At 49.7% G+C, this 26,582-nt stretch overlaps 1 protein-coding gene across 3 annotated transcripts; it reads right to left on the bottom strand.

The window, feature by feature from the left end:
* Hps1 (HPS1 biogenesis of lysosomal organelles complex 3 subunit 1) lies at positions 1-26,204 on the bottom strand. 3 transcript variants are annotated; one of them, XM_038336408.2, is made up of 20 exons: positions 26,140-26,204; positions 24,803-24,887; positions 24,366-24,488; positions 16,899-17,036; positions 16,530-16,672; positions 15,388-15,496; positions 12,918-13,078; positions 12,536-12,647; positions 11,914-12,012; positions 11,689-11,758; positions 9,707-9,756; positions 8,318-8,485; positions 8,043-8,222; positions 7,129-7,190; positions 6,629-6,763; positions 6,477-6,542; positions 5,435-5,579; positions 2,590-2,703; positions 1,125-1,207; positions 1-663 (listed from the first exon to the last, which is right to left on the bottom strand). In XM_038336408.2, the coding sequence occupies exons 3-20, from the start codon at positions 24,486-24,488 to the stop codon at positions 501-503; spliced, it is 2,121 nt and encodes a 706-aa protein (XP_038192336.1). In that variant the 5' UTR covers positions 24,803-24,887; positions 26,140-26,204; the 3' UTR covers positions 1-500. The 3 variants fall into 3 exon arrangements, with proteins under 3 accessions (XP_038192336.1, XP_038192327.1, XP_038192345.1); XM_038336399.2 differs by having other exon boundaries at positions 24,366-24,626; XM_038336417.2 differs by having other exon boundaries at positions 24,366-24,655.
* Positions 26,205-26,582: the final 378 nt, after the last annotated feature.

The raw sequence follows: 26,582 nt of genomic DNA on the forward strand, positions 1-26,582 counted from the left end.
TTGGATAATGATGAGAACAGACATTTATTGAGCACCTACTCCGTGTACCTCCTGACCACCCTGAGAGGTAGGTGTTACCAGGTCAAATGTGAAGAAACAGGATTCTCCCAGAGTTGCAGGTTGAGGTAGCCAAGCTTGGCCAGCTGGTGGGAGCGCCTTTCATTTGGAGTAGGAAACAGCTCCCCCACTCAGAATGGCAGGAAGAGGGCAGCTTCACACCACCTCAGCACTAACAGCTCCCTCACTAACAGGTGCTATCCTGGGCACCCAGAGAGGCAGCTCTCCAGAGTGGCAGCTTACCATCTCTGACTGCACAGTGCTGGGGGTCAGCAGAAGTGCGGCATCCCCTCCCTTCAGAGAAGGCTTGCTCACTAGCCCATGTGGGAGATCAGCGGTGGCCTGTGGGAGACCCAGGGCTGCTGGCAAGGGGAGGAGGCATAGCTGTGGGCAATGCTACAAGCAAGGTTGCTAGGGATCAGGCAGAGGACAGCACCCTCCACCTAGGGCAGAATCACCCGGGAGGCCTCCCCCAGGCGCCGGGCCAGCTGGCTGGCCTGCTGCACCAGCAGGTCAGTGGGGATGACAGACAGGTGCAAGGTCAGGAGCTCGTAGCACCGGATGGGTTCCGAGGGGCGGCTTTTGCTGTAGTAACGTAGGAGCTTCCTGCAGGATATAGGGCAGGACTCAGGCAAGGCCATCCTCAAAGTGCCCAACCCACAGTTCTCACAGAATGACCTAGACTGTGACATCACCTATGGCTCTAAGCTCCAGCTCAACCTAGGGACACAGTCACTCTCTTGAGCTCTCTGTCCTTGAACAGTGGCATTTTAGCTAACGTGTGTGTGTGTGTGTGTGTGTGTGTGTGTGTGTATGTACGGTGTAGTAGTGGTAGTTGTAGCCTGGGGTCCCTACTGAGGTCTTCCCATGTGGTCAAGACTGTGCCAGCAGCAGGACGGTAGGGACTTGAGTGTGTTTGTGGGGGGTTCCTCTCTCCGTGTGGGATTCTCCCCAGGTTTCTGTTATCAGGGTAGCCGCTCACTCTTGGAAAGGCTATTGCCCATGGGAATTTGAGCCTGTGCCACCAACACCTGGGACAAATGGGGCTCTAGGGGTGTCAGACTCACCTGTAGTAGTCACCCCCCAGAACTCCAATGGGGACTGAGTCATCAGAGAGGACAGGCACCTCTATCATCTGCAGCTTGCAGCCCTGTGGGAGGAGAAGGAGCAGAAGGTGGGTTCAATGGAGATGTGAGGTGGAGCCCTGGCAGGGTCCGACTGTATGCCCTACCCGTGTGTGCCCTATGCTGTGTGTGTCCCATGCTGGGACAGCACCTGTACCTTTACCTTTACCTGTACCTGTGCCTGGGAGGTAGACAGCCACCATCACCTTATACATTGGAGTGTGGTCTAATGCTCAACTCTGACCACACTTTGTAGCTTTTGCTACAAACAGGTAGAGCTGGGTTACTGAGGAGCTCAGAACGGCCCAGGGGGAGTGACCTGGGGTGGGGTGTTCTTCAGGGTCTTGAGAAGCAAAGGATTCTCAAAAGACTCCAAGTCTCTGCTTTGAAAGAAATGGGAATTCTTTGGGCAGGATGAGGCGGGGGAAACAGAAGATCTGTAGAGAAAGCGCACTGTGCCAGGCACAATTATGGTGCCTACAGAGTCTCCCACAGAGGCTCGGGTGGCACCATGAGGCCTGCCCCCATAGGGAGATAGCTCAGCAGTGGTCAGGGACACTTGTGTGTCCTGAGTGGCCTCCACAGCTCTGTTGCACCCCACTGCCTCGTGGGGTCACGCTAGTCACCAACTCCTTGTCCCTAGAAGCTCTGGCACTTGGGGGGGGGGAATTAGAAGGGCCATATCTCCATCATTTGAGTTTTGTGGACCTAGACATGGTGTTTATCTCCAAGACAGCAGTGTGTCCCCATCTGTAAAGTGGGTCAACAAAACCTATCCCCATCGTTCCCCCAGGCTGTGAGGGACACATGAAGAAACTACATCGCACTATAGTAAGGTTGAGTTGTTACCCCCAGTGAGTGGGGAGAAGAGAACAAGATCCAGGAAGGGTACAAGAACAGGAGGAAAAGAGAAACTGAGGGAAGGAGGCATGATCCTTAGACAACTGGCAGGAAGTGAGAAGGAAGCATTAAGAAGGAAGAGAGGGAAAGGAAGGGGGTGGGGAAGGGAGAGGTGGTGGGTTCCAGTGGCCTGGTGGTGGTGGTGATGTCTACAGTACCGCATAGGCCAGTTAGAGACCTGAGCCCTGCTGGAAGCAACCCCTGAGCAGGCTGGCCAGCTGCTTTGAACTTGGGTCTCCCCAAATAGCGGGGGTCACGGCAGTTGACATTACTGAAGCAGTATAGCTAAAGATATTATCAGGGCAAAGAGCATTTTCAGAACAGGGAGTGCTTCCCGTTGGCTCTCATCTACCTAGACAGCCCTGCGCCCTGTGCTGTGCCTACCTGCTGCTCGCCAGGGATAAGAGATGAGACAGACAGACGGAAGAGCGCAGAAGAAAGGCATCCAAGGGTTCAGAGCAGTGGACAGCTCTCAGGACCGTCCTGCCCAGAGACCGGGCAAACCCACCATGTCATTCTCGAACCACAGGAAGTAGGAGCAGCGGAAGTCCCCTTCCTGGAACAGCAGTGTGGTGCAGCCCTTCTGCAGGTACCTCCGTGCCAGCTGCACCAGAGCCCAGACCTGGGGAAGAGGAGGTTGCTTAGTACCACTCTCATGGCCATGACCTCTGGATGGAAAAGCAAAGGCCAGAGCTGAGGGGTTCCTGGGAGTTCAGGACTTCTCGGAGGTGGGACACTGTCTAGACTCAGAGTAAAGGAGGTAAACCATCACAGGGCGGATGTCGGAAGGGCTCCCCCTTCAGCTGCTGTGGGGATAAAATACACGTGGAAGTGATGTGGGGTGCCCTTCTGTATGCTGTGAATGTTTCATCACCCTTGGTTAATAAAGAAGCTGATTTTGCCAATAGCCAGGCAGAGTAGAGCCAGGTGGGAAATCCAAGCAAAGATAAAGGGAAAAAGAAGACAGAGTTCAGGGAGATGCCAGCAACTGCCAGGGAAGAAAATATGGACTAGAAATGGTTTAAGTTGTAAGAACTAGCTAATGACAAGCCTGAGCTAATAGGCCAAACAGTTTGAATTAATATGAAGCCTCTGAGTGGTTATTTTAGAAGCGGCTGTGGGGCCGGGAGGGACGAGAAACCTCCAGTTCTATGGAAGGGCTTCATGCAACTTTACTATACACATGCCCAGAAAACAGACCAGAAGGTTGTAAATAAACCCACTCGCCCTGGCCTGCAGGACTGGGAGGCAATCGCACGGGTTCTATGCCAGAGGCACTGGGAAGCACACTTAAATGTGCAGTGAGCCCTGAGCTGTGGCATCATCCAGTCAGAGGTGAGGCCCAAATGTAGGCTCACACTGGGATGGCTGGAAACAGTGGCCCTGAGGGGCTTCTTGCTTTAGGCCCCTAGGTTGCCTAGGAGCAGCCTGAGGGAAGGTCTTCTCTCCTAGGCTTGCCCATGTAATGCCAGGGCTGGGAAATGACCCATTCTGTCAGAAGCCTCAGCAGAAGAGATGTGGGTTTTATTTTGCACTTGACCATCTAATTAAATCTGCAATAGACACAGGAGCTAGCTCCAAACTCCAGAAACACAACCCGACAACACAAAGAGATAACTTTAATAGCTCCTGTCTGACTTTGTACTTGCATTTCTGGGGATCCATACTGAGGACATCCAGGGAGGAGGACTTAGGCATATGCACAGGTGTGTCCACAAATCATTTCTTAGAGTGACCGTCTGGAGACCATCTACAGGTTCACCCAGCAGGGAATGGCTTTGTGGATTATGCTACATCTGCATGATGGGAAATCATGGGATGGTTGAGGTGAGGCATGTAGAGTTAGCAGGATGAGCCCCACCTGACACAGCGTGAGGTTAGAATGTGTCGCACAGCCCTGCGCCTGCAGAGGGGGCAGCACTGGGATGAACCTAAGGAGGCAATGAGGAGCGATGGCTGAGTCCCCACTGGGCCAGCGCAGGATGTGGAGGAACTGGTGGTAGGTGAGGAAGGGGGCCGTGCTCTGCACAGCATGCGTGGTCCCTGCTCTGTGAGGTCATCGTGTTTAGTGACCCGCACCTTTCACACTGATATTACGTGGGAAACAGTATCATCTTCATAACAGGTATTTGAATTAAAAAAGGAACTGAAATATAACTAAATCATGCCAAGACCACACAGCCGGCAAGAACAGAGAGGGCTTCACAATGCTGGCCTTCCACCTCTATCTTATTTCCCTATCAGGATACACTTTACGTGCACAAAATGAAATATGGCCTTCTAGGAACGGCAGAGGTTTCCCCTTCTTTCAAGAAGAAAAAAAACTACCAGTCTGTCATGAAGAAGAGTCAGTTAAATCAGAAGAACAAAGAAAGGTGTTTCCTTAGCAGAAATCACCCAGTTTTACACTTGGACCGGGTGTGGGTGTAGCTTAGGGGCAGAGTGCTGGCTCAGTACACGAGTCTTGGGGTCCATAGCTAGCGTGACAAAATTAAAGAAATCAAATTGTGTTGTAGGATTTCTTTCCCCCCCGAGACAGGGTTTCTCTGTAGCTTTGGAGCCTGTCCTGACAGTAGCTCTTCCAGACCACACTGACCTCGAACTCACAAAGATCCGCCTGCGTCTCAAGTGCGGGGATTAAAGGTGTGCGCCACCACTGCCTAACTCGTATTGTGGGATATCTGTGCACTCTGTGAAGATGTGCTGCTGTGATTGGTGTAATAAAAAGCTGAATAGCCAGGATTTCAGGGAAGAGAAAGGAAAAGGAAGAGGAGGAGGAATCTAGGCATACAGGAGATGCCAGGAGACAGGGAGAGGAAACAGGAGGTACAAGATGGAAAGGAGGTAATGCCACATGATAGAACGTAGATTAATATAAATGGGTTAAGTTATAAGAGCTGGTTTGGAATAAGCCAAAGCTATAGGCCGAGCTTTCATAATCAATAAGAAGTCTGTGTCGTTACTTAGGTGCTGGTTGGCGGGACAAAGACTCATTACAGAATTCTGATGCCCACGTTGGTTGACCCTGGTGTTCTTTCCAGTTCGGCTGACTCAAAAGATACTGGCTGAGCACTCACTTACATTGGGTGCTGACCTGGTTCAGGCACTGTAGATGCTAGGCACGCCGAAGTACATCCGGAGCGGCTGCCAACATGCACTGAGGCTCTCTGGGTAGGAGGGTAAGCTGTTGGGCCTAAGGAGCTCATGGCAGATGTAATCAGGCACACGGGTAATGGTGGACGAGCACAGCAGAGCTACGCTGGAAGCGATTAGCGCCACAGAGACCAGAATGGCTTATTTCTCCTGGGTCAGGGGTCAGACCTCAGTGACCTGCCCTGACAAGCAGCAGTTACCTTGGCTTTGACAAAGGCAGCCAGGGGCCCCTTGCCCAACTCGGAAGACATCTTTTCGCTGCTGCTGAGAGAAGGGGCCACCATCTGCCCAGTTGTGCGGTCCACATAGATGAAATGCACCAGGCCTGGGAAGTCCTCTAGGTAGGTGAAGGCCGGAGTTAAGGGGCTTAAATGCCAGCAACAGTGGGGACAGTGGGGGTGCCTTGTCCCTGGCCATGGGGTTTCAGATCTACACAGGTGAGGCTCCTTAACACAAGCTTCTGCCTCCACTAAGGCCCAGGGATCTCATTTTCCTGTTCCCTCAGCTCTCACCCCTCCTTGCATCCAGGTTCTCGGCACCTGCAGGTTTAATATAATCTGCACTTTACGGGAGGGAAGATGTCATGTTCACAGCTGGGCTTTCCAGGAGCAGCACACACCTTGAGGCTGGTGTGTGAACAGAGCAACTTAGCTGATGAATGAGCCTGGCTGACTGCCCACCCCTCACCGTGATCTTGTTCCGTTTCACCTGAGATGTTGGAAACCTCACATCTGAGAGGAGAACAGACTCCCATGGAAGGGCAATGGCTTATGGGTAGGGGGCCTTGTGCTTCCTCCTCCTGCTTAAGACAAAAATCCCAGAGACAGCCACAGGAAAAGTTGCTTCGACCTCCCTGAAGACCAGTATAAACAAAACTAGTTCCTCTAACACACAGATGTGTACAGATGTGCTTCTTGGAAAGAGGACACACATTTATGGTGGGCCTTCCCAGAGCTTTTGCTTGCCACTGCGCTGTGACCATCCATGGAGCTCTCAAAGCAAGGAGACTATCCTGGCCCTCATGGACTGGGACTGGCGTTCTGCTGGATGGAGAACATGGACACAAAGGTCCCTGAAGACAACCCTGGAGCTACGGGGATTCTGAGATTTCAGCCATGGGCCATCACTATAGATGGGAACATGGGACGCTATGGCAGAAGAAAACACATCTAGCTTCCCCTGGGGTCTTGCACCCCGGAAACTCTGGGCTTTCTCCGGTTAGCTGAGGCAGGCAGAGGATATGACACCATGGTGACGTTCCTCCGGCTCTTCACCAACAGGAAATCCTTCCAGTCCAGGAGTCGCTCTCTGGAGAGGGAGGAGACTGGAGCTAGGTGGCTGTGTAGTGCCCCGGCCACCTCCTGCTCCCTTGTGTGTATGCCACCCGTACTTACTTCATGAGTTTCTGGACTTGGTCCTGCAGGTGCTGGGGCAGGTGTGGGCCTCCCCTGCTGGGGGCAGTAGCCAGGAAGCTGAGCCGGTAGATGGCACACAGTTGTCGCTTCAGCTTTGCGCAGGCCTGGAGCAGCCTGGGCAGTGACACCAGAGAGAGAAATACAGATTCTCTGGCCACACACCCTTACTGCACGGGAGGCAGCTGCCGGCTTCTCCTAGTGGCGTTCTCTGCCACACAGCATCTCCTTGAACCACACCATTCTGCTAATAAGTGGGAATGTGACTTGCCTTGGGTGGTGCCTGCTCAGTGCTGCAACCGGTCTCATGTTAGGTTCTCATGTCCCTGGCCTTCATTCCTCTCTATCCTTCCATGGTCTAGCCCCAGCTCCCTGGCACTCCCTTTCTGTCATTTGTAACTCCTTGATCTTCTGTCCCCAGGGCCTGAGGGAACAGCAGCTACCTCTGAACAGCTCCCGTTCACCCCAGTGTGGTTACTTACTCCCAGGATGATCCTGCTTCACTTCTAGAAAAGGCCTTGGTCTTAAACTCCAGCCAGGAGCTCTGTAAAGAAGGGTGACAGGTCTGTTCCGGGTGGGGTTCTGCAGGGAGGTCCAAGGGAGATCCTGCCTACATCCTGATGCCCCAGGTACACCTGCCTTCCTGCAGTCAAATCTGGCCTTATGGGAAATCACTTAGCAGGGCATGAAGTGAAGGTCATGTGGCCTCGACGGGCACAGACATGTGCCCATCAGAGGGACTAGGTGAGTCCCTCAGGGGAGAACAACAAGCTGGGGGAATGAAGAGAAGAGGGTATTGCAGGAGGCCTGAGGATGGGTTTGGGTAGCCTCAAGGGATTGGCTGACTCTCCCCAAAGTGAGAAGTCAGCATTGCAACAGTTACTGTTGCCACCACGATGCCCAGGGCACCGAGGATACCGTGATGACCACTGACATGTTCTGATCCAGAACTCTGCCACAAGGAGGGCCTTGATGGGCGTCCATGATGGCCTGGTCACCAAGTTTCCTACATGCTCTGTGCTTGGTCTCCATGCAGTCCTACTCTCCATGAGGCCAGCTAGGAGTGGGCCCCATGATGGGCAGGTTCTGACTCCACTACACACGGCTGGCCACTCTTGGCTACAGAATGACTATCTAAGCAAGCCCGTGCCCTGTCTAAAGCACTGGGATTACAATCTGAGTTTTGCCAAATTCCTATAAAGAGGTTCTGAAAATGTCAAGTCCAGCTATTTGGTTTTTAGCATTTAATGAGGATAACTAGCGCCACAGACTGAGGCAAACATGGACGGGAACCAGAGCTGTGTACCCCTCATTTAACTGGGGGTGAAGGTGAACTGGGCCCACTGCCAGTCCCGTCTCTTCTCTGAAGTGGGTACATGCAGCGTCCGGGTCCTACCTGAATCTCCTGCCCAACTCGATTCTTGATAAACTTGTCCATCTTCTGGCGCAGGTCTCCAACAAAGGACTGGGACCGCAGGGCACTTCCGGGCTCCTGACCCTCCTTCAGCTTCTTCTCCAGCAGGGAGAAACCATCCAGCAGTTGGTACAGGACCAGGGCCAGCGAAGTGCTGGAACTCTGCCAGGATGGAGTGGATGCCAGGATGGGGTGGGACAGCTAATCAGAGGCCAGCAGGCCCTCAAAGTTGCCAGGGTGGGACTGCAGCTCGGTACCTTGGTCAGCAGCACCATGGTGATGCCCGGCCACAGGGGCAGGCAGTACATGGTGTGTGGCACTAAGGGACAGTAGTTTTCTTTTACATTGGCATCCAGGAAGATCCTTCTGGGGCTGAGAGTCTCTGGGGAGGGTGGCACTAGCCTCTGGAGGGTGTCCTCAGCCGTCTGTGGAGGAGGAAGACCTGTCAGTGTGGTGGAAGAAAAGCCCAGGCTCTTCTATAACTTGGGCCCACCTACCCATGGCTTCTGTTTCTTGCCCAGCCTATAAGTCACAAGGAGCAAACATGCCTAGCTTCCTGACAACCCACCCATGAGGTCTCCATGCTGCTGAAGGTGCCCTAGCAGCTCCCGTTCTCTCTGCTATCTGTCTCTTAGCTTCTGTTGGGCTGTTCTGTCCAATCAGGATTGGATGCCATGATGGGTGGGGGAGGTGCGGGGGCTGGGTGGGTAGTCGGGGCCATCTGAAGAGACACAGAACTGGGTGAGGAAAGCTCTGTCTTCAGGGAGAGGAAGGAACTTTAACATGCTTGGCATTTCAGTCACACTCAGGACATTCCAACGCCCCTCCATACTGGGGAAACTGAGGCATAAAATTCCTGTATGAACAGGACTCCAGCCTGAGGAGGGGACACAGGGGCTCTGCATGCAAAAGAAATCTTATAGAGAATTAAAGAAATCATTAGAGATACCACAAACATTTCTCTGTAAGGAGAGCATTCTAGTAATATGCAATAGAATATTTGTATACAATATATATACAATAGAATAGTTGTATACAATAGAAAGTGGGAGCCATAGACTGATTGTTCTGGGAGATGCTGAACAGACAGTAACATGTGCATGGATGGATCTCCAAGCACCCCCACGTGCTGAAGGGCCCTGTGGAGACAGGAGAATGCCTCAGTAGAAAGGAGGATGAAGTACAGTGGGCGCCAAGTGTGAAGAAGAAAAATGCACACAGCATGCACACATCATCGTGCAGTGTGTGTGAGAGAGTGAGTGTGTGTGTGTGTGTGTGTGTGCAAAATAACAAATGACTAGAAGGAGACCCCTAGAACATTCTCCATCCTTGAGGGGCGACTGAGTGACACCCAGTCTCTTCCGTACTTGACTTTGGTCAATGATTTGGTTTCTCACATCTAAAAATAAGAAAGATATCTAAATTTCAATTTTTTTTAATATTTAAAACTTAAGTTGGACTTTCATTTCCAAGAACGTGGGGGAGGGCATCTACTCTGCTCTCCCCAGCCCTGCTTCCATGCTGAGCTGCACTAGGGAGCCTGAAGGAGGCATGGTGCAGCTCTGGCTGGTGGGGTCACCCAGAAGGGAAACCCCAGTCCTTGGCATCCCAGAGCAGAGGTACCTGAGAGGACACAGGAGACTCACCTGAAGAGCAGCGGTGGGTGGGGTGCCACCATCCAGCCAGAGCGTGCTACCTGCCACAAATGAGAACACAACTATAGGCACGTCCCATCTCCCACGCCTGCAGTTTAGGGGGTCTAGATCACTGACAGTTCAAGTCAGCTGGGCATTGCAAGGCCATTTCCTGTGGCTGTAGACCCAGAAAGCTACTCCCTCAGAGCTCCCCAGTGCCAGCTGAACTCTGCATTTGCAGGGTAAAAGCAACAGGGACAGAAATTTCCTGCTGGGAACTGAGCCGGTGGCAGCATCTGGAGGGGGGCACATTCCTCAGACCTTCCCTTGTCCCCCACCCCTTCCTTGTTTCTTCTCTCTGTTCCTTCAGGTGGCTCTACACAGGAAGCAGCAAACACCCCCCCCCCCCCTCCGCTCAGTTATTCACACACCAAGCTTGCTGAGCACCTATTGTGTGCCGGGAATTGAGCTTGATTTCCACCCTAAGGAGCTCGCCAGCCTACTGAAGCCACTATGTATTTGAAATATTGCATGTTTGTGGTATTATCCTCTCTTGCACTTCATTGCAAATAACCCTCATTTATAAGCGCCCCCCCCCCAACTCGGGTGGCCATGCTTCATAGTATGCATAATGCCCTGGCGTGTTCGCACTCCTGTTTACAAATGACTTGCACTGCAGCCATGCATTTGTAAATCAGGTGGTTGAGTCCCAGGGACGCACTTGCTCCATTTGTAAGCTGGGAGTTCCGTGCTTGCCAGAACATCATGAACGTCACCGAGGCATACAAACCTGGCCACCCAGAGAAGGGGGTGATGGTGGTACCGGGGAGGGTCATGATGGACAGGGAAAGATTAGGTAAGGTGGTGTGCTGTGAAGGCCAAGGCCATGTGAGGCCTGCAATCAACACCGTAGGTCATGGGATAATTAGTGAAGCTGAAGGTGGCTAGGGACCCTCCCTAACCCCCAGAAACAAGCTCAAGCATATGAATGATTCTGTAACCTCTGGGTCTCCCAGGTGCCCTGAAGCTCAGTCCAGACCTAACTAAGGCTCCGAAACACTTAACTCAGTGTGAGCAACTTTAACCATACGTGACAATCACTTGGGGTCCTTTGTAAGAAAACCCTGCACAGCTCAGCCTAATTAAGTCAGAATCTCTGCACAAGCTCGGCTTAGGTGGTTTGGGAAGAGCCCATGGAGCCCAGCTGCAGGTGGGGCTGGAATCACTTTCCAGTTCAGTGCACACCACAGGTTCCCTTCAAGGCACACAGGGCTCACCGGCGCCCAGGTCTGAGCACTGACTCAGCTGTGCTGAAGCTGGCTAGGGCTGCTAAGAGCAGCAGGGCTGAGAGGGAGGCACTGGTCCAGGGAAGGTACACAGCCAGCTCTTATAACAGTCCCCAGTGTGTCCCTTCCGCAAAGCCAGCCTTCTGTCCTGTGGGTGAGCCATAGGGTCTCTCCTTTTATCCTAAGATCTCAGTTCTTTCCTGGTGATGGTGACAGCCTGGCTTTTGGCTTATATCCTCCTCTAAGCAATGCTGTGTATTCAAATGTCAATTTGAATATTAATAGTGTTAACAGTACATTGTTACTTCTTACTCACAGATCTTGAAAAAGCAGGTGAGGTTAAAAAAAAAACCACTAAAACTGAATATTTACACTCTAAAATATGCTTGAACCCAAGTGGTCTATTGTTTAACTTTACTAACTTCAATATTAATTATAATGAAGACATAGGAGGCAGAGAAAACACACAGATGCAGTTGTAAGTGAAGTACACAGAGCTTTGGGGGCCATTTGCATGATCTTAGCAGCGTTTGGATTCAAGTTGGGGTTGATGGGGAGGGCTGCCCACAGAGCTCAGTAATACCAGTCAGAGTGTTTGTGCTCAGCCCTTCACAAGCGACGAGGACACACTAACTCCCAAGACACATTCTCTAGGCTGCGGACTGGCTTCTGCCCCATGATTCCACCCACCCGCTCCATGGGCTTCACCTGAACTCTGCTCGCGAGGGGACGGAGCAGGTGTGAAGTACTCCTCAGTGAAGGAGACGCTGTCTGTGTCCTGGGAAAGATGTCACACTAGATGAGGGCCAGAGCCTAGGGGGCTTCTTTCAGCTGCTTCGGCTGAGCCTGCTCTCCCGGGGAAAGTTGGAAAGGCCTGGCCTGGACTGAGGCAAGATGGGGCCGCCCTCTTTCCTCCCAGCACCCAGCACATACCGTCTCCTCAGAACTCCTGGTGGGGCCTGAGGTGCTCTGGCTTCTGACCTGCTGCACTGGGATGTTTTGGCTGCTTAGGGGTCTCCTCTGGGGGAATGACTGTGAGAACACCAAGGCAATGCAGTAGGCGAGGTTGATCTGGCTGCTCCCACAGCTCTGCCTCCCAGCTCTTTATAGAAGCCCTCCTCCCTACCATGCTCTGTGAGCGAGCCTGGGGACATGGCCCTCTAGCTTTCAAGGGTACTCTGATCCTAGAAATTCTGACATGTTGGTATCTGAACCAGCATAACCTGGTACGCTAATAACACAATCATGTGGCAAGGCTAATATGATGCTAGGCTCTTTGTGGCCTGTCTCCTTTACCTCTTAGGTCCCAGCATAAGTGACACTGCCATGTTCCCGGTTTCCCCACTGCACAGAGAAGGAACTCCAGGCTCTAAGATGGCAAGGCTTGAGTGCTCGGCTCACACCACTAAGGGGAAGACCCAAGCATCGAACAGGACCGACTCCCCAGATCAGCACAACCTCCAGACCGCCCGTTCCAGAATTCTCCTTCCATCTTAGAGTCGGAGGACAAATGCCCCCCCCCCCGCCCCCCATTCTCCTTGTGCTGCCCGGACACCTGAGGGCTGTAGTCGTCATCCTCTTCTATGGAGTCTTGGGTGGGCTGGAGATCCTGAACGAGAAGGATAAGTGCCAGGAGATCTGCTGGGCGCAGGGTGCTTGCACCGTGGCTGCAGAGACAGGGCAGAGCAGCCTGTGAGCATGTCACTTAAGCCTTGCTGGAGATATACAAGATTTAAAGATTAGCCTATCAACTGTTAAAATCAAAGTTTTACATATATAAACAAAAATTAGCAATAGACTAAGCGTTGGTTAGAACCAACCCCAAGAAGGGAGTGGGATGAGGTTTGAGACCCGAGCCTGGGACAGGTCTGGGCTGTCAAGATCCTGCAGAGAAGGATCTGGAAGGGTCTTGGTTAAGGTCAGGGCCCCGGGGTTACCTGGAGTAGAAAGCCAGCAGCTTGCAGTGCACAAGCAGAAAGGCATGCAGGGCCTCCTCGCTGCCCCGCTCAGGGCTGGAGTTGACAGCCTGAATCACATGTCGCTCAAGCGTCTCGATGCTCAGTTCACAGAGCTGGGGGTGAATCAGCCGCTCCACTGCCTAGCCAGGGATTGGCAGCAAAGGAAAGCATGTCAGTGTGTCAGCCTGTGCTGGAGGCTTCATTCCCTTAGCCCATTGGGCACTAAACGCTAGATGCCAGGTATGAGAAGCTGGCAGGCTAAGATGGGCAATGTCAAGCCTGTGTGGCTCCAGGCCCTAGCAGAGGCAAACAGCATACAGGAAACACGGAAACTCAACTGCAGCATGTGCCATCCAGGGACACATGACACCGAACTAGAGAGCAATAGCCGAGACTGACATAGAGTGTTCGAAGAAATGTCCCTGAGGAGGTGACTTTTAAACTGGTACTGAAGAAACCAGAAAGCCTGCCAGACAGAGCAGGGAAGAAGCAGAAGGCAGTGGCTACAAAGGCAGTCTGGAGAAGTTCTGTCCACACGAAGAAGGCGGTAAATCCCATGAACAGTTAAAACGTTTCTCAGGGCTGGCAAGATGGCTCGGCAGATAGTACGCCTGCTGCCAAGCCTGCTGCCCCAAGTTTGGCCTCTGGAGCCACACAGCGGGAGGAGGGAACTGACTCCTGACCTCTGACCTCCACTGGCATGCGATGGCACCCGTGCACCTGCCCACACTCACACAAACATCCACACACACAAACAAATGTCAAAAAGTGAAAAGATTTTCACAAAATATTATGGACATAATGTAAATGCTGAAGTACAAAGGCATTTTTCATCAAATAGTTGTGTTGTTATCAAAGCCTGGTCACATTAGACACTCATCAGAGCGGGTCTGGACCAGCCGCATCTCAGATGTTCAAGAGCTACCAGTGCATCATGCCGAACTAGACACGAGGGTCCCTGAGACTGATGGATGGCCCACGTCACCGCTGTATAGTGAGGGAGGTCTGTTGGGAAGGTGGAGACAGACATGACAGAGCCTCCAGGTCTGGCGGGTTTGGGGAATTTCATCTTAACTGCATCAGGCCTCTTCCTGCAGCAGCCTTGCCTAAGAAAGAGCTGGCCACGCCATCTTTTTGCTGCCACAGACTTTAGTGGAGAGGGTAATACGGCACCAGGCCACTCTGCTGTGTATTTAGAGTGCACGTATGCTTGATTTCCCCTCAAGAGCAGGGTGTATCTTTGGTATCACAGTGTGGCCCTTCTCCTGGCACACAGTAGGTCCGTTTCTTGGCAGAGGGAACGAGCGGGGTTGAAAGACGAATGCTTTCGGATCCACTTCCAGTCCACGAACTCTCTTCTGTCTCACTTGCTCTTCAGCGTAGCCCGAACTGTTTCACCAATCAGCTTTCACGCCTACACCCCCGTGAGAGTTCTTTTCTAAATCTGCCTGGCCATTTTGGAATCCTTTACTATTTCTATTTGTGGTGTTACTTTCCATATCTTCAATTTTTAAAAAGATTTATTTATTTATTATGCATATACTGTTCTGACTGCATGTACGCCTGCATGCCAGAAGAGGGCAGCAGATCCCATTATAGATGGTTGTGGTTAATGGGAAATGAACTCAGGACCTTGGAAGAGCAGTCAGTGCTCTTAACCTGGGCCCAGTCTTTAAAAGTTTTATTTTGTATTTTATCTAGTAATTCTAACTCCTTGGTATCCAAACCTTTGGGAATTGCCTGATGTCCTGACTCTCACTATGGTAGCCAAGTTTCTTGTATATCTGACTGTCTTTAACTATGAGCACATTTTACACACACACACACACACACACACACAGAGAGAGAGAGAGAGAGACAGAGAGACAGAGAAAGAGAGAGAGACAGAGAGAGAGAGAGACACACCCACCCTCTAATTTAATAGTTTTCAAAGAATAATGAGACCGCACAGTATCACTGGGTACTTGTTAGAGCTGAAACTCTATAGCACCTGTTCTGGCTCAGCTGAACTTGCTCACTCTGACAAATGTCATGAGTGAGATACACAGAGGGACCCTGTGTTTGTCCTCGAGGGAGTGGAGAGGATGACTGACCAAAGCCACCTGCCTTGCCTCCTTTTTCTGCTCACTGCTGTCCATTCTTGTTTAAGCTCAATGTAGTTTCCCCACCCCCCTGGGATGAATGAGGTCAAAGAAGCTATTTTCAGAAGGTTCTGTGATTTATCATGAGCCCCAAATACTGGCCTGAAACTCAACCAGAATCTAGTTGCTCACTATGGGAAGGTGCACTGAAGTACCTAGCCCACTTCACGGGCAGAAAGAACAGGACAATTGGAGAATTTCAGGGTCTACCTATCCTCTTGCCCATTATGGTCAGAACATGGTCTTGCAGCTGGACACCTCTAGGGACCTGACACCCCCGAGGCCTGACACTCCTGGGTCTGAGTCACCTCCACAGCAAAGCTCTGCTCCTGTTCCCGCAGGTGGCTGTATGTCCCCAGCAGTCTCTGAAAGTGCTTCCACACTCGGGCACGCTGCTCCAGGTCAGGGGGGCGAAGCCTGGGAAAGAGCCAGGGAGAGCAGGGGTCAGTGGAAAGGGGTCATCTCTAGCCCAGATCCAAAGACCCTGTCCCAGGTCAGCATCAGACACCTGCGGTGAGGCCAGCAGTGCACGGAGAGGCTGTGAGCACAGACAGGGAACAGAGCTCAGGCCCTAGGAGGAAATGATTTCATTCCTGGTCTCCTTCTCATATAGATATATAAGCCTACCTGGGGGTGGGGATGCAGCTCAGGTAGAGTACTTGCCTAGCATGGGTAAGGCTGTGAGTCTGATCCCCACATTGAAATAGATAATCAATCAATCAATCAATCAATCAATCAATGGCAGCCAGAAGGAGGCAAGAAGGCACCTGCATTTCCTAGGCTTCTGATCTACACAGGGCCCTATAAACAGAGAATCTGGTCTACACTCAGGGTTAAATCAGGGGTATTAGCCAGCCCCGCCACTGTGGCTGTGTTAGGCACCCATGGCTACAGCTCTAGTCTGTGTCATTATGCCACAGCCTCTAGGGCTAAAACAATCCATGAAAACAGTGCTGGCAGATCCAGAAAGTGCCTCATTGATGCTCACATTCCTGCAAAACTCACAGCATTTCAAACCATGTGACTTTTCCATCCATACGGGAGAATCAGGCAATCCCAATTTGTACTCCTTTGGGTCTGCCTTTCAACCTGCCCTTCTCCATGGTCCTTTCTTGCTCCATGTATGGGGTGAAGTTCGATACCACGCTCAGCCACTGAGGCTCTGAGTGTAGGCCCAGTATGTCACAAGGTTGGGGGAACTGCATATTTTTCTATAGAGAGTTTAAACAGCTTCATTGAGAAGTCAGAAGGGATAAGCTAATTACAGAGCACTGGTGCTGGGTGTGCCAGGCTGGGATGCTGTCACTAACCAGCTAGGGAGGTTGTCTAAAGTCTCTGCCCAGTTTCCCCATCTGCAAAAGGAAATCAGAGTGGATGGTCGCCAAGGCACTGCTGGGCTCCGCTTTTATGGCCCGACTAGGCAGAGGACCTGATGAGGCCAGTGACTCACTCCTTCCGGATGAGCTGGCCGTCCACAGTCACCAGCCCGAAGTGCACCTCAAACAGGTACTTGAGCACACACAGCTTCCTCCGGAGGTCCCCCTCGCTCTCACTGTGGTCTCCATTGATGGCGATGAACAGGCACTCTCCAAACTGTGGGCAGTCACCAGTGTCAGTTGGTCCCCTGGGCTATCCCTTGGCCTTCCAGGTCTCAGAGGATAAATACAGGGAGGGTGAGACCCAGAGGACTCTCCTAAGCTGTAGATACTGCTTCCCAAAGAGCTATACAGCCCAAGGCAAGAAAGAGGCACCCGGGCTCCCAAGGACTAGACAGAAGTGGACCGTGGGTGCACTGAGGGCTGCAGGGCCATGTACTTACCAGATGCAGGACATAGAGGTGGCTGCCATTTTCTGTGGAGAAGCTGGTGTATGTGTCTGAGAGCTTCTCCAGCATCGTCATGGAGGAGATGATGACGGGGGCCAGGAGGGTGCTGAGCTGGTCCTCCAGTGCAGGGAGCTGCAAGGGAGCAGACAGAGCAATGCCTACCCTGCAGGGATGCCTGACATTCGGACACTGCCCATCCTGCAGGGATGCCTGACATTCAGACACTGCCCACCCTGCAGGGATGTCATTGCCTGACATTCAGACACTGCCTACCCTGCAGGGATGCCTGACATTCGGACACTGTCCACCCTGCAGGGATGCCTGACATTCGGATACTGCCCACCCTGCAGGGATGTCATTGCCTGACATTCGGACACTGCCTACCCTGCAGGGATGCCTGACATTCAGACACTGCCGACCCTGCAGGAATGTCACCTGACACTTGGACATTGATGTCTACAAACAAGGTTGGACACACTCATAGCTTGCACAGTCTGAAAGTGTGCCAGATACTGGGGATGAAGGAACAAACAAGACCCAGGCCTTCGAGCAAGAGACCCACAGTGTTAGACCTGAGGGGTCACTATAGCCCTGATGGGAAGGTAGGAGGAGAGATTGCTCCAGACCTCATGTGGTGACAAGGAGGGTGGGCTCAGACTAGTGACTGTGTGGCTCAGGGTCCAAACTCAGAAGGAAACATTCAAGTAGGTATGTCTGACTGCAGTCACAAGCCACATGTACCCAAAGAGAAGCTGCGAGTGCCCGACACAGAGCCACAAATTTACTTGAAACATGAGGGTAGTTTGGGTGAATTTTCTTTTCTTTTGCAATTCAATTGCATGGTTTATCAAGCATGAACTTGGCAGATACTATCTTGTCATGAGGCCAGAAGGTTGGACAAACCTGCAAGACACTGAGCCACATTTACCCCCATAGAATCCTTGGGGCATCTAATTAAGCGGGCAAGGTTTTTAAGTGGATTTAGTGACCACGTTGGGCGCCAATCTGTAGTGGGAAGCGGCGGGCTGCGTTCCCGCCGCCCAGTTCCCAGCAACCGGATAGCTTTACCCAAAATAATTACACGGAAACTGTATTTTTTTAAATCACTACCTGGCCCATAGTTTTAGCCTCTTATTGGTTAATTCTCACATCTTTCTTAACCCATATTTAGTCTGTGTAGCACCACGAGGTGTGGCTTACCAGGAGAGATCTTAACCTGCGTCCATCTCGGAGAGGAGCAGCATGGAGCCTCACCACGCGACTGCCTGAAGCGTCTCTCCCTAACTCTACTTCCTTGTTCCCACAATTCTGTTCTGTCTACCCCACCTACCTAATTTTCTGTTCTTAAAGGGCCAAGGCAGTTTTCTTTATTAATTAACCAATAAAAGAAACATAGACAGATAACTCTCCTCCATCAACACAGCCTTTAAACACCCCAGTGCAGATTCGAGACCAGTGTATGTCAGGGATTTGGGTTTTGTTCTTTACTGTATACACCAGTTTTCTGTTTTTATAGAAACATAATGATTTACTTATGGAGGACAAAGACTTAATATTTCTTATTGCCATTCCTGCACATATAATAAATTAGTCTACCTCAGACTGTATTGTGTTAGAATATTTAATTTTAAAAATAGATATTGGACTGATTGACTTTAATTTCATAAAAATAACTAGATAAATTTTGATTTGGTTTTAGGCAGAGTTAAAATGGAGAAATGGCAATAAACATACTTCTACTATTTTGTGCTAATGTTTAGGTGAAGTGCTGTTCTTGGCATCGACAATTATAAAATCAAAATATCAATCAGCCCAGAATTATTGAAGATGCTTTATGTGCTGCAATACCAAACAATATGGGAAAGTTTAATTAGTTTTTAAAAAAGATTTATTTTATTTTAAACTTGTGTGTGGTGTGCGTGTGTGTATGGGGGGAGGGAGGGAGGGAGGGAGGGAAAGGGAGAGGGAGAGGGAGAGGGAGAGGGAGAGGGAGAGGGAGAGGGAGAGGGAGAGAGAGAGAGAGAGAGAGAGAGAGAGAGAGAGAGCACATGCAGGTGCTTGCTGAGGCTAAAGAGGGCAGCAGACACCTGGGGCTGGAATTACAAGTGGATATGAACTGCCACTGTGGATGATGGACCTGAACTCAGATCTTGAAAGGAGCACTTAATGCTCTTAACACTGAGTCATCTCTCCAGCCCCAGGCTTTGGTCCTTTGTAAAAATAAATAAGCACACTCATGTCATTAGTGTTTAACGTTGCTTTCCTCTTTCATTAGTGAATTTATATGTATACAAATGAATTGTTTAATTTTTTAAATGATCTATTATCAACAATTGTCTGATTCCACATTTATTTTACACCTAAACGCCAGGGACCAGATAAAAATTCTGTCGTACAAAGAGGTTGCAGAAGAAAGTTTCTGAGGTTTTTAGCTAAGGAGAAGAATTCATATAGCTACTTAAAATAGCACTGTTCCAACAACATGGAAATCCCTTGGACACAGAGTATATGCTGAAAGGGCTCTCAGTATTTGTTAAATGACTGTCGCCCAGCATAGGTAGGAACACTTGCTTGCAATTTATTCAAGTCCTATTGCCTTCCTTAACTGTTACAGATTATATTGAAGGTCAGTAAAATAATCTAGACTGAGTGCAGTAACTCACCCTACAGGTAGGAGATTTTCTACTGAGAATATTTTGTGGTGGAAGGAGACAAAAAGTTTTCAATATATACAGAGTGTAAAGAAATATTCTTGTATATGACTTGATAAATTATAAAGTGTGGACATGTTTTGAATGGCTTTTAACTCAATTTTATTTCTAGAAATAATTGTATCAAATAATTGGATAAAGTTCAATCACAAATATAGATTATTTTACACAGTGACAGCTATCTAGGATATATATATATATATACACATATAATGTATATATGTGAGTGTGCATATGTGTATACATATGTATAGAATATCTTTATATTTAGAGAAATAGTCCAGTGAAGATATATTCATTCATATATTGGAATACAATGGTAACATTAAGAATTATGCTTTTGGGTTTATAGCAAAATTCAAAAATGATTTGATAAAATGAAGTGAAAAAAATCAAGAAATAAAGTTGTGAATGTGGTTGATCCCTGCTATAGAAAAGGTAAAGACCCAAAGCAGGGAGTTAGGAGCTAATGGAGCCCGATGATGGGCTTGTGAGCTATTCAGAAACTACTCTGCGCTCTCAGGCTCCCTATAATAACGACGTTATTCAGCAGAAACTAAGTGTGTTATGCACACAAACAGAACTTGAGGACGTGTTCCTTTATACTAGCTACTTAGAAACTGAAAACTTGAGACTTTGTTCTTGTACCAGATTTTAATTAGGAGAAAGAACTGAAATATTTCTTGTCTTTCTTTTTTTTTTTTCTTCTGATTTTTTTGAGACAGGGTTTCTCTGTGTAATCCTGGCTGTCTTAGAACTCACTTGGTGGACCAGGCTGACCTCGAACTCACTGCCGCCTGCCTCTGCCTCCTGAGTGCTGGGACTAAAGGCGTGCGCCACCACTGCCTGGGGAAATATTTCTCATAAAATCTTAAAGATTAGATGTGTTAACTTTTAAAAATGAAAGCGACAGGACTGGATTTTAATTTAGAAAATCATCCGAATGCCTGTGATCTCTCCTAACAGAGGACAAGGCACAGGCGATTGATGGTGAGGGTGCTGGGGTCAGCAGAGGGAGACAGCTCAGCCAGGCCTTAGCCTCATCCCTGGTTCTGGGGAGCAGCTCGATTGTGTTACCAGGACATCATCACACCTCTAATAAAAAAAAAATTATTCCAAAATTAACTCTGAAAAAAATGCAAAATAAATGACTCTTGTGAAAGGCAGAATGGGAATTAATAAGAGAATATGGTAGCCATTTCTGAGTGATATTAAATGAACTATCTGGATGTTCATATACAGAGAAGCTCTCAGTCATACATTCAAGTGCAAAAAGGGTCAGTGGGTCTAATATGAAATCCAAAGCGTAAATCTGTCATGGAGGTGTGTGTCTGTAATCCCAGAACTTGGGAGGTAGAGGCAGGAGAATTGCAGATTAGAGGCTGTACCTAGTGAGATCTTTTTTTTTTTCCTCATGGTTTTTTTTTTTTATATTTAAAAATTTCCATCTCCTTCCCAAGTGAGATCTTATCTGAGCAGAAATAGGGGCTAGAGGTGGTTCAGTAGATAAAGATGCTTGTTACCAAGCCTAATGGCCTGAGTTTCATTCCCAGGATGGCAGAAAGATCGACTTTCCCAAGTTGTTCTCTGAGCACCACTAATGGGCTGTGGCATGTGCACACATGTACATGCATGCTCACAAGCATGTGCACACATGTGCATGCATGCTCACAAGCATGTGCACACATGTGCATGCATGCTCACAAGCATGTGCACATATGTGCATGCATGTATACAAATAAATAAAAGTTAAACAGCAATAAAGCAACAAACTCCCAAACCAAACCAAACCAAACCCTAAACTATACAAATTCCAGGAGAAGATATGGGGAAAATTCTTTGTGATCTGAAGTCAGGCAAAGATTTCTTAGATGTGTCAACAAAAGCATAATCGGTAATTGCAAAAATGGAAGATTGTGCTACCAGAAATAAAACGCGTGCTCTTTGAAGGTACTCTCTCTCCCCATCTCTTTAAAAGCTTTTAAAAGAAGCTTTTAGCTATTTTATGATATGAGCATTAGAAGAAACAAAACGAGAAGCCAAAAACAAAGCCACCCCATCACAAGCAGCTCAGCCTGACGTGTCCCTAGATTCTGCCAATGTGCATACATAAGGTGACTGAGCTCATACAGTATGTACCATGCTCTCCTCGTTCACCAACTAAAAGCCCCACACTACATGAGAATTTGATAACTAAGAATACACCACACCACCTCAGTCTGTCAGACAAAACTGTAATCTTGTCTTCCCTGGTAACAAAAATTTCATAGAAGACAAAAATGGCAGCAGGCCTCTAGAAAGAAGTACTGGCGAAGTTACAACTAAAATCTGCATTCCCTCAGCGCTCAGCTTACAGGGAAACACAAAGCAACAGGCAATACTAAGTGCAACATTCCTAAGTTTATCATCAGATCTGTATACTAAGACATGAAGAAGTGTGTTCCTGCTCAATAAATGTATTCCTAGGGAGGACTGAAGATGCACCTACGGCAGAGGTGCGCAGCACTTTTCAGGATGTCAATCTCAGCACAGCGCGGTGCTGCAGTTCTCACCCCGCGAGCCTCCCTGGCCCCTCCATAGTCAGCCTAGCAACAGGAATTAACTCACGCTGCCCAGACATGGCTCAACAATTCCACGTTCAAGAGGAATCTTTTCTGCCATTTCTACCATGTTCACTAGTACCCTTTTAACCACATGCTCTCCTTTACAACATTTAGAAAGTTCAGATGTTGTGGAATGAACTTTGTGCACAACACACAAAAGCACCTGCCCGGACATGCATACATGGATCCCTGGGTACAGTTGTGACTGTTTCTAGATGTGGTGGTCCTAGCTAAGAGCTCTTTCCTGATCCGTCCTCTTCTCTGCACAACTGCAGTTCAGGATGACGCTGGTGAGAATATTACCAAGGCCACCCCCAGAAGACAGCCCTCTATGAAGGCCTCTTAAGAGCACGAGAGGAAATGCTTGCAAAAGAGATCTAACTGAAGACATGTTCAAACTATGTAAGAAATTCTGAAAATTCAGTAAGAACAACTTGAGAAAACTGATCTGTTGTGAGATATTTGTATGCTGTGTGAAGGTGTATTGTTGTGATTCATTTACTAAAGAGCTGAATGGCCAACAGCCAGGCAGGAGGTATAGGTGGGATTTTGGGAAGAGAGAGGAGGGAGGAGATAATCCAGGTGCAGAGAAGGTTCTAGGAGACACAGAAGAAACAGGATGGACAGAAGAAGCAGTACATGACAGGATATAGATGAACAAAAACAGGTTAATTTAAGTTATAAGAGCTAGTTAGAAACAAGCTTAAGTGATGGGTGGTGGCGCACACCTGTAATCCCAGCACTCGGGAGGCAGAGGCAGGTGGATCTCTGAGTTCGAGGCCAGCATGGTCTACAGAGTGAGTTCTAGGATAGCCAGGACTGTTGCATAGTGAAGCCCTGTCTTGAAAAATCAAAACTAAAACCAAAACCAAAATAAACAAACACCCCCCCCCCTCCAAAAAAAAGCCAACCAACCAACCAAACAAACAAAAAACACAAGCCTAAACTAAGGCCAAGATTTTATAATAATAATGTCTTCATGTTGTTATTTGGGAGCTGTCTGGCAGCCCAAAGGAAAGTCTGATTACATAGATTAAATATGGGGAACGATATGACAAAGTAGCACATGAGAAGCCTCCCAGAGTTATTAGTCACCAAAGGATGAAAAATAACATATGGGATTCTATCCAACACCTATTAAACTGGCTAAATTAAAAAGATAAATAGCAAGTATCAGCCAGGCCCTGGGCAGTGGCTGGTGGGATATAAAATGGTAGATACCTCTTCTGTGAAGAGCTGGGTGTTTTTCTTTTTCCTTTCATGTGTATTGGTGTTTTGCCTGAATGTATGTCTGTGTGAGGGTGTACGTCTGTGTGAGGGTATACGTCTGTGTGAGGGTGTACATCTGTGTGAGGGTGTACGTCTGTGTGAGGGTGTACGTCTGTGTGAGGGTGTACGTCTGTGTGAGGATGTACGTCTGTGTGAGGGTGTATGTCTGTGTGAGGGTGTATGTCTGTGTGAGGGTGTACGTCTGTGTGAGGGTGTCAAATCTTGGAGTTACAGATATTGGAGACACTTGTCAACTGCCATGTGGGTGGGTGCTAGGAATTGAACACACATCCTCTGAAAGGGCAGCCAGTGCTCTTAACTGCTGAGCCATCTCTCTAGCCCCAGAGTTAGGGGGTTTCTTAAGGAGTACAGGGCCTGGAATATGCTATATGTTTTGTTACTATTAGTTATTAAAGAAGCTGTTTTGGCCAGTGGCTTAGTAGAGTAAAGCCAGGTGGGAAATCCAAACAGAGGTATAGAGAGAAAATAGGCGGAGTCAAAGGTATGCCGTGTAGCTGCCGAAGGAAAAAGCCAACAGCCGCCAGCCACCAGTCAGAACCTTACCGGTAGGCCATAGTCTCGTGGTGATTCACAGATTAATAGAAATGGGTTAATTTAAGATGTAAGAGTTAGCTAGAAATATGCATAAGCTATTGGCCAAACAGTGTTGTAACTAATATAGTTTCTGCATGATTACTTGGGTCTGGGTCTGGGCAGCTGGGAAATGAGTGAGCATCTGCATACATGGAGAGATGGCTCAGCTGTTGAGAGCCTCGGCTGTCTGCGGGCCAGGAGGAGGCTCTGTAGGCTCCTTCCCTCAGGTGGCTTTGCATGGCTCCTCTCCCACTCCCACCTGAGACAGCCCATCCTGCACTTACCTCTTCCTCCTTCTCCTCATTCTCTGACTGCCTGAACTTCAGCCTGAGGCTCTCCTCAAACTCCTCATCTGTCCAGTAGAAGAGCACTTCCGCACCCTCAGTGGCCACCAACACACACTTCATCTTCCAGGGAGCAGCAAGATGGAAGGTCACATGTGTGAGTTCAGCCTGAGTAGGAGCCGCAGCCCGTGGGACATTCACTGAGACTTCTGCTGAATGCCAGCCACTGCCGCGAGAGCCATTCTGGGGTTTCGTTACACCCTAGTGAAGTAGTGACATCAGGCTTGGGGCTAGGGAAGGTAGGTGGGTAAGAGAAGCCGGACAAAGCTCACAGTGGTTCAATCCACCGCCCTCATCCTGCTTTCCACGGCCCCAGAGTGGGTGCTGCCCACCTTTCCATCCCCCCACGCTGACCCCAGGAGAGGAAGATCATTTACCTTGGCGAGAAATACTGCAGAGTTTCCAAGCAGCTAGATTCCGGCCAGTTCAGGGAAGAGCAGAGCATCCTTGATGCTGCAAATGCTTAAGGCAGAGAGGGTGTGAAAGAATGCAGAGACGCTGGTCCCCACCGCTGCCTGTTCCTGAGAGTGGACAAGCTTTAGGGCTGAAAAGTCACAGGTTTCCCCATGGTGGGAACCATGAGCTTAGAGAGCCTTTTATGTGGAGCAAGTGTCGATGACATCCTTACTGGTTCCTACCTCCTCTGCTGCAGGAGAGGTCTTGCTCTATACTTGGTGTCACTCAGACACTCAGTGTCACTGAGCAGCCCCAGGGAGCTTGCTGTGAGCGAGCGATATGACAGGGGGATGGGAAGGTGCCATAAACTAACAAAAAAGCATCAGGGTTTGGTTCCAGTTTGGGCTTTCCCATGTCACATTCAAGTCTGAACTTCAAACTCCCACTGGGAGACCAAGGAACCTTCCTCCTGGGCCTTGCTACGGTTACAGGGAGAGTCACCCAGAACCGGAACCAGCCAGATCACGACCTCAGCGCAGTAGGCTCAGCTTAGGGATAGGAATGGTGTTTGGGTGTCATTCTTATTTCCCAGCTTCAAATGGCAGGAGAAACAAGCTCACCCCAGAATCCTCCCTGTTTTGATAAAAAGCAAGAAGAATCTGAAGCCAAAGAGGAAGTTCGCTCCTGGGGCTTCAGCATCTTCTGCAAAGAAACTCTGAGCCTGGCTGCACCACCCTCAGACTTGGCCTCGATGACAACTTCCGGGAAACATGGGCGTGCTTCTGGTGGGCATCAGGTTTTACTGCCACAGTAATTATCTTCAAAGGTTGCAACCCTCATTCTCTAACTTTTGTTGCCCTTATATCTTGCTCTAAAAAGAGGGAGCTTGGAGAAGGGCCAACCTGAGAAAGTCTCCTGCATCCGCTTTACCACCCCTGTGGCCTCTGTCCTGTCTCCCACAGTCCAGTGAGGGCTGGAGGCGAAGGGTGGGGACTAGAGCCGGTGATGCTCCGACGGGAACAGCTAGCCTAGGACGGAGTCTCTCGGCCGGCGCCACTGCGTCACGGAGGGGCTCCGCCCAGGAGCTGCTTACTGAGCACTTCAGCAATGTCACCCTCAAGTCCTCACGCCCCCTCCCCGAATTTCACGGTGACCAGGGGACTAAGGCCTGGCTTGTGGCGCCCGCTCCGAAAGAGAGTGAGACTGATGTCGTTCCCAGGGACCCCCGTGCCTCTCCGGGCTGGGAGGCCTGAGCGGCGGAGGTGCCCACCGAGGGGAGACCCAGGGAGACTCTCGGACACCCGCGAAGTCCACATACCAGATCCGCCGCTCTCAGCGTCCAGCACGTAGTCAGCCAGCAACGCGCTTCCGGGTGTAACCACGTGACCCAGCCACATGACCGGGGCGTGTTGTGTAGGTTCGAGCCCCGCCCCGGTCTGGCATTGGTCTTGCTTGGCATTGCCCTTGCCCCGGAGGCCACTGCTCTTGCTAGTCACCGAGCTGCGGGTGCTGGGGTGCCGTGCCACATTCTCCCTGGCATAAGGAAGGCCAGTAGAGGCACCTGCTCGTGCCAGTGACACTGCTTTCCGAGGCCTTTCTGCTTGACTTAGCTAAAGGCATTCCCCAGAGATTTACAGAAGGGGAAACTGAGGCCCCATAGAGGACCAACTTGCTGAAGAGGGGACAGAACCTAGGTGTTCTTGCACTTCTGCCGGGCCCTTCCCAGCCTCTAGTTTTCTTGCTGAAGCTGGTTGTGTGTGC

The sequence above is a fragment of the Arvicola amphibius genome, chromosome 1, assembly GCF_903992535.2.
Source record: "Arvicola amphibius chromosome 1, mArvAmp1.2, whole genome shotgun sequence".
NCBI lineage: Eukaryota > Metazoa > Chordata > Mammalia > Rodentia > Cricetidae > Arvicola > Arvicola amphibius.